The sequence below is a fragment of the Amblyomma americanum genome, chromosome 1 (genome assembly GCF_052857255.1).
Source record: "Amblyomma americanum isolate KBUSLIRL-KWMA chromosome 1, ASM5285725v1, whole genome shotgun sequence".
NCBI lineage: Eukaryota > Metazoa > Arthropoda > Arachnida > Ixodida > Ixodidae > Amblyomma > Amblyomma americanum.
In genome coordinates this window covers 400,019,350-400,036,009 of record NC_135497.1, presented here as the reverse complement: position 1 = coordinate 400,036,009, position 16,660 = coordinate 400,019,350, and the positions used below count along the sequence as shown (strand labels likewise).

General features: G+C 47.6%; 1 protein-coding gene across 1 annotated transcript in view; it reads right to left on the bottom strand.

The window, feature by feature from the left end:
* Positions 1-2,333: 2,333 nt before the first annotated feature.
* LOC144123716 (uncharacterized) overlaps positions 2,334-16,660 on the bottom strand; it is a 37,392-nt gene continuing 23,065 nt past the window's right edge. Inside the window, exons 5-7 of the mRNA XM_077656495.1 lie at positions 15,435-15,564; positions 11,358-11,494; positions 2,334-2,503 (exon numbers count right to left, since the gene is read on the bottom strand). Coding sequence (XP_077512621.1) covers positions 2,484-2,503; positions 11,358-11,494; positions 15,435-15,564 — 287 coding nt within the window. The 3' untranslated portion in view covers positions 2,334-2,483. The remainder of the gene's footprint in view (positions 2,504-11,357; positions 11,495-15,434; positions 15,565-16,660) is intronic.

The window sequence follows — 16,660 nt, the reverse complement described above, 5'->3', positions numbered from 1 at the left end:
TCCGTAAAAGCTAAATCAGAGAGAATTTTTTTAGAGATTGATTTCTGATGTCATAATTATTTAGATAGCATGGTTGCCAATCCACCTCTTCTGCCAACATTTCGATATGACCTGAGAACTTGAAAGTTTCTCATTGAAAATGAGTTATAACGTGCTAATCAGGTCTCTTGTAAACGTACAGTATCAGGATTTTATTTGTAAATAAGTTGTTCTAGATCTGGAAGAGAAGACTGCACGGAGCAGCAATTCCATCGTAACACCTTCATACCTGCCTTGATTATTAACCAGTTTAAGAGAAGAGACACCGCCTCTTCGAGGATATCAACCTGGGGAAGAAGTTTGGGTCCTCCTTTTTTAGCTTTCATCTCAGGAGAACGGCAAGAAGCACGACGCTTATGCGTAGGGCACGACATTTCGACATTTGCTGTGCAGATGTTGGTGAGACATGAACTGCTATGAACAAAGATTTTAGGTGGGACCTGCAAAGCATCATGAGATGTTGCTGAGCGGCTAGCACTAGCTGCACAAGGTGAAACAGGTGCAGACATTGCTGCCAGAACGGATGTCGATGGTGACAGATTGAATTGCAACAAACTCAGCAAAAGCCTCAGAAAAGGTGTTTAGCATTCGTACAGCTTCCTTATTAAGGGCTTTTTCTAATGTGGTCACAACTGAGGCAGTCAAACTGGACTCAATGTCCCCAACAGAAGCGCGCACACGACTGGCGTATGAATCTTTTTCCTGTTAAGAAGAGCGTAAGCTTCGGCTCTTCAGCACCGCTTCTCTTCAATAATATACTGCGTTTTGCGCAATCGGCATCATGAGCTGAGTGGTTGTTGCTGCAAGGGCAACAATGACACTGCTCTGAGGAGCAGGTATCAGCAGAATGACCTTCTCCACAGAAACGGCAGCTGGTCTCCGACTTGCATCATTTGACGCTATGACCTAACCGCCAGCAGTTAGTGCATTGAAGAGGGCGGGGTTCCAGAGTCCACACGGCATACAATCGGGCAATTTCATAGTTCATCAGGGCAGTAAGAGCCAGCAAAAGTTATTACACAGTAGCAACACGCGAGCCGTTTAAATCTCTATTGCAGGGACAGACTGAAAGCAGCCCAACTCCCGCATCCTGAAATTCGTCTAGAGTTTCTTGCGGAGAGGATTCTTGGTCGACATCACGTACAGTAAATACGATTGACACGTGCAAGATGCTCGGGAATGATTGCTTTCACCGGCGGTGAGCTGGAAATTTTGTACTATTCAAGTCTGCTGCACTTCTGAGGACTTGCAGACAATGCCTATACGGCCAAATGGACGCACTTCTGAGATCTGCTGATAACGGGCTGTCAAATATCTTACCTCCTGTTAAATTAGTTTGGGGGTTTTCATTTTGATCGCACCCTCACCGATTGGGACGAGAGCTACAGGATTCGCATAAATTCCATTTTGTTTCAGAGACTCAAACGGCAGGCTTAGGGGTGACAAGCTGGCAAACCAAGCTGCCAACCCGCCACCTGGAGAGGTACACGACATTTATCTGCAAAACGCACCCTGCGCTTCACATGAATTGCGTCTTAATCTAAGCGTTGACCAACCCCCCCCCCCCCCCCCCTCGTAAAATGGTCTCAAAAATGATGAAGAAACCGGAACCGCTAGGAAAAACAAAAAACAGCAGAAGCGAGCCAGGACACATCCGCCTTCGTCGCCGGCACTTCCCACGTCCCATTAAGTCATCCTTCCCTACTATTGCGCAAATTTTTTCGCCAGACATGCCGACGACACTACAAAGCAACCATACTAAACGCATGCTTTCGCCCAACTACTCGGTTTAACTACGTTAAAAGCCTCCCACATTTTTAAATGTAATTCTAACCTATGCATACTGGTGAACTGCTATGGAAATTGGAAAAAATTGGCTGCAGCAAACGCGACTTTTTTTTTTCAAAATGCCGTCTTTTGGTTTTTTCGATGTTAACGCACATGTATCAAGTGGTGCAGTTTGAAAATATTCTGTCTAATAATCTGACTTTGAATATTTGTTACAATTCATGGATCCAGTGTGACATCTTTACATTAATCGCTTTGAGCTGTTCTTAAGCGCATCTACGTACCTCGCATATACTTAGTTTGTGAAGAGGTTTTTGTAGGTTTCTTTCTGTGCGAATTTTTAAAAACAGTTGTCAAGGATTTTTACGGCGGGGCAATGACAAGCCTGACCACGCGTTAACTTTCGGTGACGTGTGATGCTACACACAGCATGACAACACACAAAAAGTCACTGCTTCCTTTGTAGAAAAACGTTAACGAAAAATTGTAATACCCATAGACACATACGAAACATTTAATTATTTAAAAAAAATTCACAATCATTTGGTTCATCTATCGAATTCTGTAGAGTAAAAAAGTCGAAATGAACAGATTCCAAGTGTCCCTGGATCCTCTAGGCCTCTTCGAGTGCTCCTCCAGGGATGCAAGGGCGGCCACTAACTCCGCCTCACACGCTCTGCATAGAAAAACAAAATAATTAAAGTAGCTTTAAATCTTTACAAAACATCCCACTGGAGATGAGCGACACTACACGGCTGTTTAGTGTTAGGCAAAGCCAAGAAGAAATTCGGCGCCCTTTTTAGTTACCGCCAGAACCATATAGCTTGGGCAGAATTGCACACATTATAGTGTGGACGCCTGCTACAAACACACCACAGAGGCACAACTGCTGTGATCGCCCGGCGGTGCAGGTAAAGATTGCGGATTGGATTCCCGGCGGCGGTAGCATACATTCGAAGGTCCCGAAACTGCGCTCTTCGTCTGAATCTTTTGTTAAGCTTAAAGACACAGTGAAAGTCAACGAAAGGTGCGGGCAGAATTTATTGACTATTCCAGCGCAGCAGTTAACTTGTTTACAATTGTATGCGCGGAGAAGCAAAACAGACATAGGGGAAATTTATGAAACGCCACCGTAAAGGTACGGCCCCCGACAAGAGCACCTGGCATAGAGCACACGCGCGATCAATCTATACTGCATGAACTTCCCAGTACAGGCTGCGGCGTAAAATGACGGTAGCTTGACATTTTCCCCCGCCGCATCGCCGCTTCACTTGGCTCAAATCCTGAAGCAAAAAATTCTATGCCTTAATGTCTCGCTGTGCGCCCGGCCATTACTTGTGCCTCCATACGGCAGTCTCGTTCTCTGGTAGTAGAGTGTCTCTCCTCAGCGCTTCTGCTTCCGCGGAGCTGTTGAAGCTGCTAGTTTTTAAGCGCTGTCCACACGAACACCCTTTTATCGTGGCCAATAAGAACGCGTAGTGTACTCGGCCTACAATAACACCACGTTGAGTGCTAGACCACATCTCCAAAAAAAAAAGATACGTTCTACTCGCTGGCAAAATAAAGCCGCATACAAAACAGAAATCGCACACACACAAAGCGCAAGCCTGCCCTGCTGCGCAGCGCAGTCCCGTAGTTGTCCTCGCGTGTTTCCCTTGTGACCCGATAGATGACACGCTGATTTTTTCCTATATGAAGCAGCGTGCAACAACGTGTCAAACATTTTCGCTTTTCACTCACGGCTTCATCGGCAGTGTGACGGTTTCCTCCACTGAAGGTTTCTGCAGGAGTGGGTGCGATTGCTGCTTCCTTTGCGCTTCTTTGCCTTTTTTACTTCGTTAGATTTTCGTGAGGTGCGGATATATCTTGGGGACAGGCAGGCTAACGGTACATATTTCGAGCAAACTTTTACTTCAGTGTGTATGAAACTGGGGCTCATTCGGCCACTTTCTTAATTTTGCTCCCTTCATCTGGATTTTAAGAGAGAAACCTCATATGAAGTATAAATACTGCCCTTTATTACAGGGGCGATTCGGTCATACGGCTCAGTTTGCTTTTGTTTCGTTTATGAAATTTAAGCTCCAGAAGCAAATAAGACATTGAGGGAAGCTGTAGTGGAGGACTGCATTTAAATTCGACCACCTGGGGCTCTCTAATGTGCGCTCATATTGCACAGTACACAGGCCTCTAGGATTTCTCCTCGATCGAAATGCGACCAGTGGTGCCATGGTCGAACCCATGACTGCGGCAGCTGTCGAACAGCTTCAGAGATAGAGTGTTATACGTTTGGAGCACCTTTCATGTGCCGTATACAGTCTATAAAAGTTCAAAAGTAAAAGCCAATAGGAAAAGGGGCTGGAGTACCTTTTCCTTTTGAACCGCAAATGAAGTCAGTGTGGGACAGACTGGCATATCCCCAGTTTTACAGCGGGCTTTTTTTTAGTTCGCCAGCACACGGGCTTCAACTTCGCCGGAAATTCGTTGTCTGTTTGCCGGTGTGGTCCCACCGCGACCTGGGATTGCTGGGCACCAACCGCCTGCGTGGCAGATGGGCCACCTAGGTCACGTGACCTTGTGGCGCCATCACAACCTGCCCACCGAATTGTGAGCAAGCTGCCCACCGTGGCATGTAGCAGTTCAATTAATGATTAGACGCGAAAGGTTCCTCGGGAAGAGCAGCTTGAATCTCACAAGCCCCACCATTGGCAACACCTGCCATCGCGGGGCAGTGGCGCTTCGATAAACTGCTGCACCACTGCGCCAGGAGCGGTATGGGGACTCCCAGGATTCTATGACTCTACAGAATGACGAACTCTACTGCTGTACAAATCTAAAATGATGCAATTACACTCAAACTTAGATCATGTATTAACCAAAGTATTCGACAAGTTCTAATCAAGCAAAACCTTAGGAAGTCAAGATAAAACATGCAAAACGAGGGCTAGCTGGAATAGTGCATGATAATTCGCGATTAGCCGCAAGCTAACCCGCCCTGAATTTTTAGTCTGCTAGCACATTTAGTGGCCATTCTCCGCACTTCACCGTTGCCTGTTTGCGCGTCTGAAGCCTGCTTAGTGGCAACATGCGCACCTGCCACCGGGTTGTGGGGAACTTGCCCAAGTGTGTGTGTGCATAAATATATGCACCAGACAGGTTGTTCACAGCCCGGTGGGCTGCAGGTAAACTGCCCACCACGGAAGGTGGCTGTTCAATTAATGACTAGTCGGGAGAGGTTGCTTGGGAAGTGCAACCTGGGTCTCACGAGTTTCATAAATGGCAGCCCCAGTCAATGCAGAGGAGTGGCGTACCATTTAACCTTTGCACCATTGCGCCAGGAGTGGTATGGGGACTCCCAAGGATCTATGAATGTAAAGTAGAGAATAACGAAGTCTGCATATATGAGCATTATCTCATTATCGCTATCTGAACAACTTCCATTCGTGAACAGTGAATCTTAACACCGGAGCCGAAGGGAAACAGAAGTGCTAGTGCACTTAACTGGCATCTCGCTGAACTACACGAACGAGCCCTTTTATTTTTTAGAAGTAGTCGGAGACGTATACTCGGTCCGCTGCGTGCCAAGCCTGTACCCCATCTATTGCGGCGCGGCCCTCGCATCTGCGGCGCGGTAGACGCGCCCGATATCCGTATCACAAGCGAAGCATGGTGGCGAAAGAAAAATACCCCTCCCACTTCAATGTAAAACTTAGAAGGCTCTTCAATAAACGGTCGTTCTTCTGCTCCCCAAGCTTGGTGGTTCTGGTCATGCCTCGTCGGCCGAACCCAACGATAAATGGTGTCACAAGTGGGGCGAGCGTCGACGTCTTGTCGGGAGAATTGATAATTTCACTGCAAGACCGGCCAATTGACGGCTCCAGCTGAGCTCGGGTGGGGAAATAGCCAAGAACTGGTAAGTGTTTAAGCAAACGTCCTAATTTTTTCTCGCCGGACCAGAACCAACACACAAGCCTCTAATGGGATCGTGCAAAACGGCACTTCTGCTGAGTGTTGCAGGCGAGGAAGCTATTGAGATCTTTAACACGTTGAGCTTCAGCAAAGACGACAGCAAGAGTGACTACGCCACGGTCGTTAAGATGTTTGATGCATATTGTGCGGCGCAGCAGAAGGCAGTACTAGAGCGCTCCGTCTTCCGCACACGAGTTCAGGACTCTGGTGACTCTTTCGAACCTTCTCTACGAAGTTTATGGCACTCGGCTGCTGATCCAAAAGACGCGGGTTCGATGCCGGCCGCGGCGGTCAAATTTCGAAGGCGAAATTCTAGAGACCCATGTACTGCAAGATGTCAGTGCACGTTAAAGAACCCCAGGTAATGGAAATTTCCGGAGTCATTCCCTACAGCGTCCCTCATAACCTAAGTCGCTTTGGGACATTAAACCCTATAAAACCAAACCAAGACGAAACGTTTCCTACGAGACTTACGAACCCAGGCATGAGCATGCAACTTCGGCCCTCAGATGGAGGAAATGATCAGGGACCAAAATATTGATTGAATATACAACCAGAAAGTCCTGGAAAGTATGCTGCGTGACACCACGTTGACGCTGCAGAAGACTGAGCAGGTTGCTGAAGAAGCTGAAGTGGCAGCAGAGCAGGAAAAGTAGCACACGGGAGGAAAGCCAGATTGATACGATGCGCAAGGAACACTTGTATAGACAAAGTGGGTTTCCCGGACGTAACGCGTGTCGAAAGTACGAACGTATGCACACGCCACGAAGCTCTTCGGCATTCGGGAAAATATGCCGAAAGTGCCAACAATCGATCCATTTCGCTATCTGCTGCAGAAAGGCTGCCGAGGTTGGCGCTGAAGATGGCTTTGATTTGGCCTTTGCAATGCACTTCGGGAGCTACACAATTATGTGCTTACAGTTTGTAATTATCATCATTGTCGAAGGTATCTCAAAAAACCCTAAATGAATTTTTGAGGGCCTTCCCGGCGTCAGAATATACGTCGATGACGTGCTATAGCAAGGAGGTCGTCGAGGCAGGAGCATGACATACGACTGCAGTCGGTATTGCGAGCAGCAAGAGGCTCCGGATTGACATTTAACCCGCACAAGTGTTCTATTGGTGTCGAAAAAATTGCGTTCCTGGGTGACGTAAACGACAAGGAAGGGATCCAGCCGAACCCATCACTGATAAAATGCATGACACAAATTCCATCATCGGCTGACAAGCTCGCGGTACAGAGGCTGCTGGGCGTCGTGAATTATTTCAGCAAGTTCATGTCTTCATTGGCCCAGGGGAAGGCGGTTGCCCGAAATCTTATCAAGATAAGTGCTCCGTTTGACTGGCCGTCTAGTATCTCTGAACAGTGGAGACAGCTGCGCGACAGTGCAAGTGGTGAGCCCGTACTGACCATTTTCGATACAACAAATATGTCTTGTGACGCATCCGGAAACAGAATCGGCGCAGCATTGCTGCAGTGTCGCAACGACACATGCAAGCTCGTAGCATACGCTTCACGGGAAATAACAGAGTGCGAACCGCGTTACTCGAAAATTGAAAAGGTGTTGGCGGTTGTGTATGGCTGCGAGAAATTCAATTATTTTGTCTGCGGTTGCTCGAGTATCCTTGAGACTGATCACCAACCCTTGATCTCCATCTCGCAAAAAGCCACTGGAGACATGCCCCCAAGGTTGCAGTGGCTTTTTCTGGGCCTTCTTCGGTATGACGTAAAAAATGCAGTTTACGCCGGCAAGGAAGCTATTCTTCGCAGGCATGCTGTCCCGGGCAACAGCCGAGACATTCGCAGAAAAAGACGTAATCAACGACGAGATGGAAGAACACGCAGTGAGTGTGATCTGTTCAGTTGTTACCGAGGACACACTGAATACGTTGCCTATGGAAACTACTTGCGATGAAGATTTAAAGCAAGTTATTGAGGGCCTGGCGGCCGAAATACCACTTAAAGAACAGTGGAAGTCGTTCGAGGCAGAGCTTTCTCATTTCTAGGGGGCACTAATAAAAGGGTGCAAAGTTGTAATTTCAGCTTTCATGATGAAAGAAACGTTAAAAACAATTCACCAAAACCATCTAGGCCTCAAAAAATTAAAATAAAGGGCGAGGCATGCAGTTTTCTGGCCAGGAATCAACTCTGACATCGAAGCAATCCTACAGGCGTGTTCTGCGTGCAGGATATACGCCTACAGTCAGCTACAATAGCAGTTAAAATTGCGTCCGGTGCCTAATACACCACAGCAACGTGTAGGCATCGACATATGTGAGCATGGTGGACAGTCATACCTGTGCATATAGGACGCACTGTCAGACTTTCCTGAAGTGGAAGTTCTCAAGGATACTTCCGCGAAGACCGTCATTGAAGCAAGAAGGGCGATTTTTTTTCTATATACGGCACACCAGTGGAAGTCTGTTGAGATAACTGCCGTATATTTTCTACCCACGCTTTAGCTGCATAGACTCGGACGTACGACTTCAGCCACACCACTCCGCTTCGGCTGCGGGAGGTGGTTGGTTCGAAACCCATCGCCGGACGCCCACCAGTTAAAATGAGTTCAAGCCACCCCCGGCCCGGCGCCCGGCTTCTTCAGGGGTGTGTGCTTGGACGAGGCTCCGCAAACCCCGCTGTGCCCGTTCGGGGGCAAACCCAGTTTTGAAGAGCTCAGGCTGCAAACAGGTGGAAACAAGTGAAGAATACACTTGAATAGTTCTCAAGTGAAGAGTACACTTGAAGAGCTCACTCCCAAGTCCCGCTTTTCGGCTGTGCGTCTACGTCAGAAAAAAAGGGCCACAAATAGGCTTCTACCGCACGAGGCCGATTTAACGTTGTTGACGGCGGAGCTTATCGCTGATCCGTCAGAACAACTGCGGTCAAGACCTTTTTCCCAAGCATCTCACCCCAGAAGAGCCGAGCACCAGGCCGGGGGAAATCTTGTACACAATTAAAACCGGTGGGTACCCGGCGGCACTGGGGATTGAATCCAGCACTTCCGAATGCGAGGCGAATGCTCTAGCACAAGGCCACGCTTTGGTACCCAGTCCAACGGATGGGATCAAAAAGGGCGTACGAGTAGTTAAGCGGATTTTAAAGAAAAGCACTGAAATGAATCAAGATTTTTGGCTCGGTCTTCTTGCATACACATGTACGCCAACAGAATCCGGGCCATCACCAGGCGAGGCGCTTCAAGGAAGACTCCGGATAACGTTACCCGACGTCCGGCCGTCTCCAATTCACAACGTGCTGAGGCGTCCTCAAACCTGCCGTTCCAGCCGAAAACTAGCACCGCTAAATCCTGGGGACACGGTTCGCATCGAAAAGGGGGCATGGGCTACCAAAGGTGTTCGTCATTCAGTCTTCAAGATATCCCAGGTCGTATGGCATAATCGCCGCAGTCGGCATCATCCTGCGACGCAAGCGATGGCATCTGCTGCCTACAAGAGAAACTTTTCGACAACAAAGCCTTCATCAGCCCGATGACGACCTCTGCCAAGTAGCAGATATAACTTCATTTTCAGAGTCCTGCCGCAACAATGACTCAGGGTCTACGTCTACAACTGCCAGCTGTCCTGTCATCGTCAGCGCTTCTGCAATCGTGCAGTAGCAGGAATTTTCATTCAGAAGGTCTACCCGAGAACGAAGGCCGCCACAGAAGCTTGCATATGATGGAAACACTGTACAGATTTGCTAAGTTCCGTATTTCATTTCTATCGCATGTTTGTTTTTTTCTCCTTAGAAAGAAAACAGGATGTATCGTATCTAGTGCGGCGCGGTCCTTGCATCAGCGGCGCGGGTGACGCGGCCGATATCTGCATCACAAGCGAAGCATGGTGGGCGTTATGCTCCCCAAGCTTGGTGGTTCTAGTCATGCCTCGTCTGCGTGACCCAACGATACAAAGCCTGCCTCGTCAGGGGCCGACAGCACACGGCAAAACAGTCTCCAACGTGCGCACGAAACCTGACGTCATCTGACCTGTAATTGACCACGTTGCTCCGGCACCTACAAAGCTACATGCGCCAGCGGTTCCTCGCGCTCCCACGACGTTAGCAAAAGGGTAGAAAAAATGCTAGGACGGCACTTTGCCCAAGTTGGTTATTATAGCGTCAGACGTCTCTCCCGCGCAAGTACGCCTCCTCTTTCATGAATTCGTAGATCGCGGGGAGCCATCACACCAAAGCTGGCACACTGGTGCAGCGGTTAACGGATGCCCCATTGCCCCGAACGGTGGCTGTTTCAAACACTGCCACCGGTGGGGATTGTGAGACCCTGGTTGCTCTTCCCGAGCTCCCGTCAGGTTCCTATCTGCAGGGATAGTTCTTTGAGAGGCTGTCTGTCTCTAGGTGCACTGATACGCAGTGCCACGGCTGGCAGGTGGCAGCTGCATCTAATTTATCTGAATTTCATTGCCACCTGCCTTGGTGTGCAGGTTGTCCTCAACCTCTTGGGCAGATTGCCACATGCCCATGTTTGCCACGTCCACGTTTTTTCGTGACACAGACTGACGGGCGCCGGCTTTTTTCGTGAATTGGCCTTAAAGCTACATGGCATTAAAAACGTTTCCGCCGCACCGAGGTGCCAGTCACCGTAGTAGTAATCCGCTCTTTGTCTCACTTTCTGGCATTTAGGAGCTGAAGCTTCAGTCACCAGGTTCTTGTATGTCTTAGAGGCTCTATGAGTCCGCGTTCCTTCACTATATGAGCTCACTATCTTAAATCTATATCTCCTGACGCACCGCAAACATCGTCGTGCAAAGAAGTCACCGAGACCCCAATGTCGCAGCTGGCCTATCATTGTTTTATACCTGTGCCATGAGACTGCTGCAATCCCTTCTCCAGGCCTCAGCCGTTTCCTCTAACTATAGGCGTTCGATCTCCATTGATTAGGTACGCCTGCCCTCCAAATGCAACACTGTCTCTATACGTCAGCCGCATTGCTCCTTATCAACATATGGCAGCCATCTCGGTCGCCAGCTGTCTACAAAAACGGCGCACGTTTTTCCTTTTTCTTTGCAATAATTTGTATTACGGAAAGGGCACGTGCTTCAAGTTTACAAACCGAACGTAACATTCGTGCATTAAAAAAATTACGCATTTCTGATCTCAAAGTCAGTAATGTCACTGAAAGGTAGACGCTGCCCTTACCAATATTTCGCAAAGAACTCGTTCCAAATTTGCAGTAGAAATGAAAGTTTAGGGTTGTCCGCAATGTGAAACAATTCCTTTTTTCTGCGTCTTGCCGGTCTCCTGCAATATTCTCAGCGCAGATCTCGACTGATTCAAAAACTGTTTGCTGATTAAGATTGCATTTACCGCCTTCTACACATGCCATGTCCGTCATTCTATTCATATAGTGACCTTAAATATTAGAGGGCTCATGCATTTGCTGTGCTTATAGGCCTTCTGTGGCAGCAAGCCATTTGCATCTTCTTATTCAGCCATACGAGAACGCATGTACCACCATTTATTCACAGCCTGGCCGTTTTCTATTTGTTATGAGCACGGCATATCACCATTACAGCCGCTAGAAGCGTGGCTTTAAGCTAAGTTGTCTTACCTTTCATCTCCATACCGATGTCGCTGGGGCAGAACAGGAGCACGAGCGAGGACCGCATACCGACGATGGTAGCCAAGTCGTGGAACCGCGGGGAGGGAGAATTCCACGATCGGGTGCATGCTGGGAAACACCCACGCCTGCAGGAACGAAAACACAAGTTTAAACAAATAGCCATCTAAAAACGGTGCTCTTTCGCCGTGGCCGCTGCCATTTTTACGTTGCAGGCCTGTTCGCCCCATAGTGCGACCGCAGTTATTGTTACCACGCAGCTGCTCTTTTCCAGAAGCAAAAGCATCGTAGTTTAGGCATCATTCCCTTAACTTTCCAGCGAGCTGCATCTGCTAGAAGTGTTGAGGCATCGCTGGCATACATTTGTTGAAAACTGCTGTTCCCGTTTCAAACAAGCGCTACGAAAATAAACTCAAGCAGCTCAAACAAGCAAGTGCATTGCGTTTCCTAGAAGCCTCCTCAAAAATGCGCAATTAATCGCAGCATTTCACGTGTGTGCGCGAGCACTCGGTTTCTGGTACGAACTAATGCCGACATATACGACAGAAGTTAACACACGTCCGACGCCAACTTCACCCAAAATGCTTGCTCTCCTTCACACGTGGCCGGTACTCGAGAGAAGTTCTTTAATTCAAAAATACTTTCCAGGTTACTGCCGCTGTTTCTTTCTTCCTATTTTGACGTTCCAACGATGCGGTGATAGGCAGCAAATTTGCCTGCACGAGAGCATTCTTTTTTATGTACAGATAAATGGCGCTTTGGTTTAAACTGTCCCGCCGAAGAAATATATACCTTCAGGACGTCCTAGAGAAGGGACCCAATGGATCCGTGCAGAAGCGGCGGGCGCCTCAAGCGTGCATTTTCGCCGGACTCACTAACGAAGAGATATTCTCAATGTCTTCATTAGCGTTTCTAAAGAGGATGACTGGTCCGTTTTACACAGTGCGACTTGCTTTTGATTTCTTACGTTAAACGAAATGTTTTAAGTTGGGTGTAACTTATATAGAACGCGAGTTGTAGAATGAAAAATAGGTAATTTGAACATTATACGTAGCCTGCCAAAAATTGCGCTACACACTAACGGTATGCACCCTCTGCGGGCAAGGTTAATTTCTCGATTTTACCCGTGCGAGCTTTTGCAGCAAATTAATCAGTTCTATCTTCATCTATGAAAAAGCGTCTCTCTAAACCAGCAGAACCAGAACCGCAAGTCCTTTTGTATTCCATGTTATGGTGAGCATGATGTTTCCCATTGGGCCTGGATTGCTGTTCTCGAGGAATGTGCTGTGAGTGTGCTTGTGGAATTGACGATATTACTGTTTCCAACAATGTACTTGATTACTTTTTTCTGAAGTGGCATGTGTAACGTAACATTCGGCACCAAAAAATTCACGTACACAGTGGTGCTCTTTTCTCCAAGTTATCCTGTACTACTGTAATTCCGAAGTGAAACGCCTGTTTCTAACCGTCTGCAGGCGATTGTGTTTAAATTGTGTACTTCCCGAAGAAGACGCCCAAGTATATACTTGGCCTGCAGCGCGTCAAGCGTGCTCCATGTGTGGCCCGCGATTTGGGGCGAGACAGCATTTATAACGTGCTCGGAAGCCTGGCGATGTGAAAGCTCCATCTCGTGCGGGCGGCAATACTTCGCAAGGAAAATTTTCGATTCTCCTGCGTTTTTAGAGAAATGCGCGGTGTACATCCTATATCTACGTAACAGCCCCACCTCGTCAGGCACAGTAACAGTCTTATTTTTCGCGGTCTAAATATTTCGCGAATTACGACATGCCCTTTGCTTCTCCTTCTCTTCCCGTCTGCAAAATTTCTGACGCTTTCAACGACAAGCCTACCAATTCCTGCACGAGACGCATAGCTAGCTGCCTTCGTTCTCGCTGTTCTGTATTCTCCGTTCTTGGGGAGGATATAAAACCTGTTCAACGAAACTCGTCAAAAGCTATGACAGCGTTCGTGCTCGTCGCTGTGTTCCAGATATTTCGTGGAGGAGTGCGGTTCGACATAAACAAGCAAATAAACAATCTAAAAGAATCTCAGACAACAGGTTATGAATGTCACACTTGAAACATTTCACTGTCAGCATCCATTCGTGAGAAGAAAACATGGCATTTCTAAAAGAAACACCGCAATTCTTTCAAGAAGCCCGTCTTCGGGAGACATTGGGCACCGCACTTCCCACTTGTCGTGACATATCAGAACAATATAGTTTTCTCCAGCAAGTTTTGACGAATTAGAAGCCGAACTTTCCCCAAAATTGCGCGAGACCTGTTTTTCGCACGCATTGTGCGATTGACAAGGAACCCGAAAATTGGTATAATTTTTTAAATATAACCTCGCGGCATAATAGAATACGTGAAACACGACTACCAGCGTTGACAGGCGGAGGCAACGAAGTCTGCGCACATCATTGTGAAAATACGGAGCGCCCATATTTGCGTTCGCGATGAACGAGATTTGAATGAGGTGAACGATAAACCAATGGCAGATTAGAATTCATACCACGCAGATGCATAAATAGGCCAATCATAGAAATAAAATGTGTGTTTTTTTTTCTGAACGTGAACGCCGCAACGATAAAGAACGGGAGCGACTAGTAGAAGAATTGTCGTCGTCCACCTTCGGCCGAAAACCACAAAGATGGACCAATGAAATGCAGTTTGCTGCGTCGATAGTTAAGTTCTGGGTACCAGTGCAGAGGATAGGTATTCCTTTGTCGAAAGAGAACGGCTATACTTCAGTTTACCCCACAGCACAGGGTGGACACGGCTGTTATTTTTCTTAGACGATCGCAACGCGCGATCTACACACTGATCTTGTCTATTTAAAATGCCGAACCAGGTCCTGAGCCCATTACCACGCACCGCGCTGGTTTCAGGTCTTTGTTACATCGATACAAGATTGGTTCGAGAATTAGGTTTAGAGATGAATCTGATGCCTGTCTGCGTTTCTTTTTTTAATCTACAGTTTCTTTTGCACAACATGCAATTTTCGCGAAAGAATGAACCACATTGAACCGATCATTGTGCATCAAATTTTCACTGCTCATGTTGGCCTAAGTCAAGACGCCCTTTAGGACAGCCTGCACTCTGGACGTATGCACAGCGCCAGCACGGGAGATTTTATATATTACTTTGGTTACAATGTTGCTCCTGACCCTTTTCTGTGCCACCCATCTCAACTTGAACCTTCCGGAGAAAATTCCTTTCAAACATTTCGCCTGATCCTAGGGCTAGCGCGCAAGCGAGTCCAATAGCATGCTCGGTATTTTCACTAAACAGCGCTTTAAACATCGTTAGAGTTTTAAAATCTTCAATTTCTAATTTGAAACACCGTATATGGATGTAAAGCATATGAAAGTGAAAGTGGGTGCTTTACATGACCAGGATATCAGGCAGAGTATTGCTTGCTTCTTACACCGCCGAGGTGGCTCAGTGGTTGTGGCGTTGTGCGGCTGACCCGAAAGACGCGGTTTCGATCCCTGCAGCGACAGTCGAATTTCGAAGAAGGCGAAATTCTAGAGACCCGTGTACTGTGCGATGTCAGTGCACGTTAAAGAACCCCGGGTGGTCTAAACTTGCGGAGCCCTTCGCTACAGCGTCCCTCTTAGCCCGAGTAGCTGCGGGAAGTTAAACCCCCATAAAGCATAAACCTATATGCACCTTAACAATAGGAGCAAAAGGTCAAAAGGAACTGCGTCAGGCTACCTTCCTTGTGTTCTTTTTTCATACGCCAGTGAGGTCTTATAGGTCACCATCCACACCAATGCGTAGAGGTCGTTGTTCCCATCAGCTATATTTTAAAAAGTACCGCCATAGTAGAATCCTTCCATTTTCTCAGCAGCACCAAACCTGTCCAATACTTGTTGGAATCCTAGTGTTAGAATGCATACTAAGAAATGCTCATTACTGCGTAATTCCTCTAGAAAAAAATATGGCTTTCATTTCACACTGCCTTTCGGTAATACGCGCCATCTAGTTTCTTGCTTCATTTATTAGTAAAGAATAAGCACCACAAACTGCGTTTTCTAATCTGCGTTTTCTAAAAATCGCTCACCCTGGTGTGGGACCCTTTGCCAGCTGGTGGTGTCCGGCGGCTTCATCAGCGGCATGGTGCACGGGCGGCCTCGGGTCACCACTCCTCAGCAACCTACCGATGTTCCTCCCGCACCTGCTCTTCTTCCAGTCTGCGTCGGCAGATCAGGCCAGTTAGAAAATGAATTAAATTTAAATACGTCCTCTCTTTGTCGACTTGGGAGCACGGCGTCCATCTGCAGAGAGCCACAGACGCAAGGATGGACTCGTGGCGAGTGTCCGAAGAATAATGTCGACGTGTTTTTTCTGATACGTGATGACTTATGCGCTACTTACTAGTACAATTTAGACACCGTCTGCGCCTTCGAGTCCTGCCTCTATAAAGCATTAAGTGAAGTACAGAGAAAAAGCATTGTGACTGCTGTAGTCTTTCCTCCAGTGCTCTTTTTTTATACCTCGCTGGTTGCAACCAAGACCCGCTTCTCATTATCGCCACCTTCTGGATCCGATTTTAAGCCCTCGAGCATATAGGCCTACAAAACTAAAATATTACCCAAAAATACGGTCTATATTACCGCTATTTATAAATACAGCCTAAAATTTACCGCAAAACGCCACTTTGATGGTACGCATGAAGCAAACGAACTATTTTTCTTTCCCCTGCTCCCGCTCTAACACCCCAGCGCTAAGATCATTCTATTATTGTTTATCCATGTAGTACAAGTATAACTAAGAAACTTTTTTGACTGCTCCTTGGACTAAATTTTCTGACTATGAAGACCACTACAGAATAGGTTTTATGATGTAACTTCATAATGCGTGCCCTTAAATATTTGTGACATCTCTTCAAGACATAGAACGCACTCATTTCACGCACATATGCTGTGCACTTTTACGTTTCGCAAGAAGAGGCCACCGCATAGCAGACACGCAGAGGCCGCACCTCAAAGCACCAGCAATCTTCGTATCACCATCTGCAAGCTCGTCCACTGCCAAAGAAGAAACTGCCGCTGCTCAGCTGGGAAATTCAAAGCATTTGGGGAGAATTTGAACTACGGCACACTGGACTCATATAGTTCAGCCGGAAGCCTCCCCCGGTTGCAGGCGGACTAGAACGATAATGCAAGGATTGCGCCGTGTGCCACCACGGTAGGCTCGCTCGAAGGGGAGGTGCGAAACACGGCCCGTGGGAGCTGGTCCCTGCGCTGCGGTGCACATCACGCCGCGTCTGCCTGCCAGCGCAGCGCG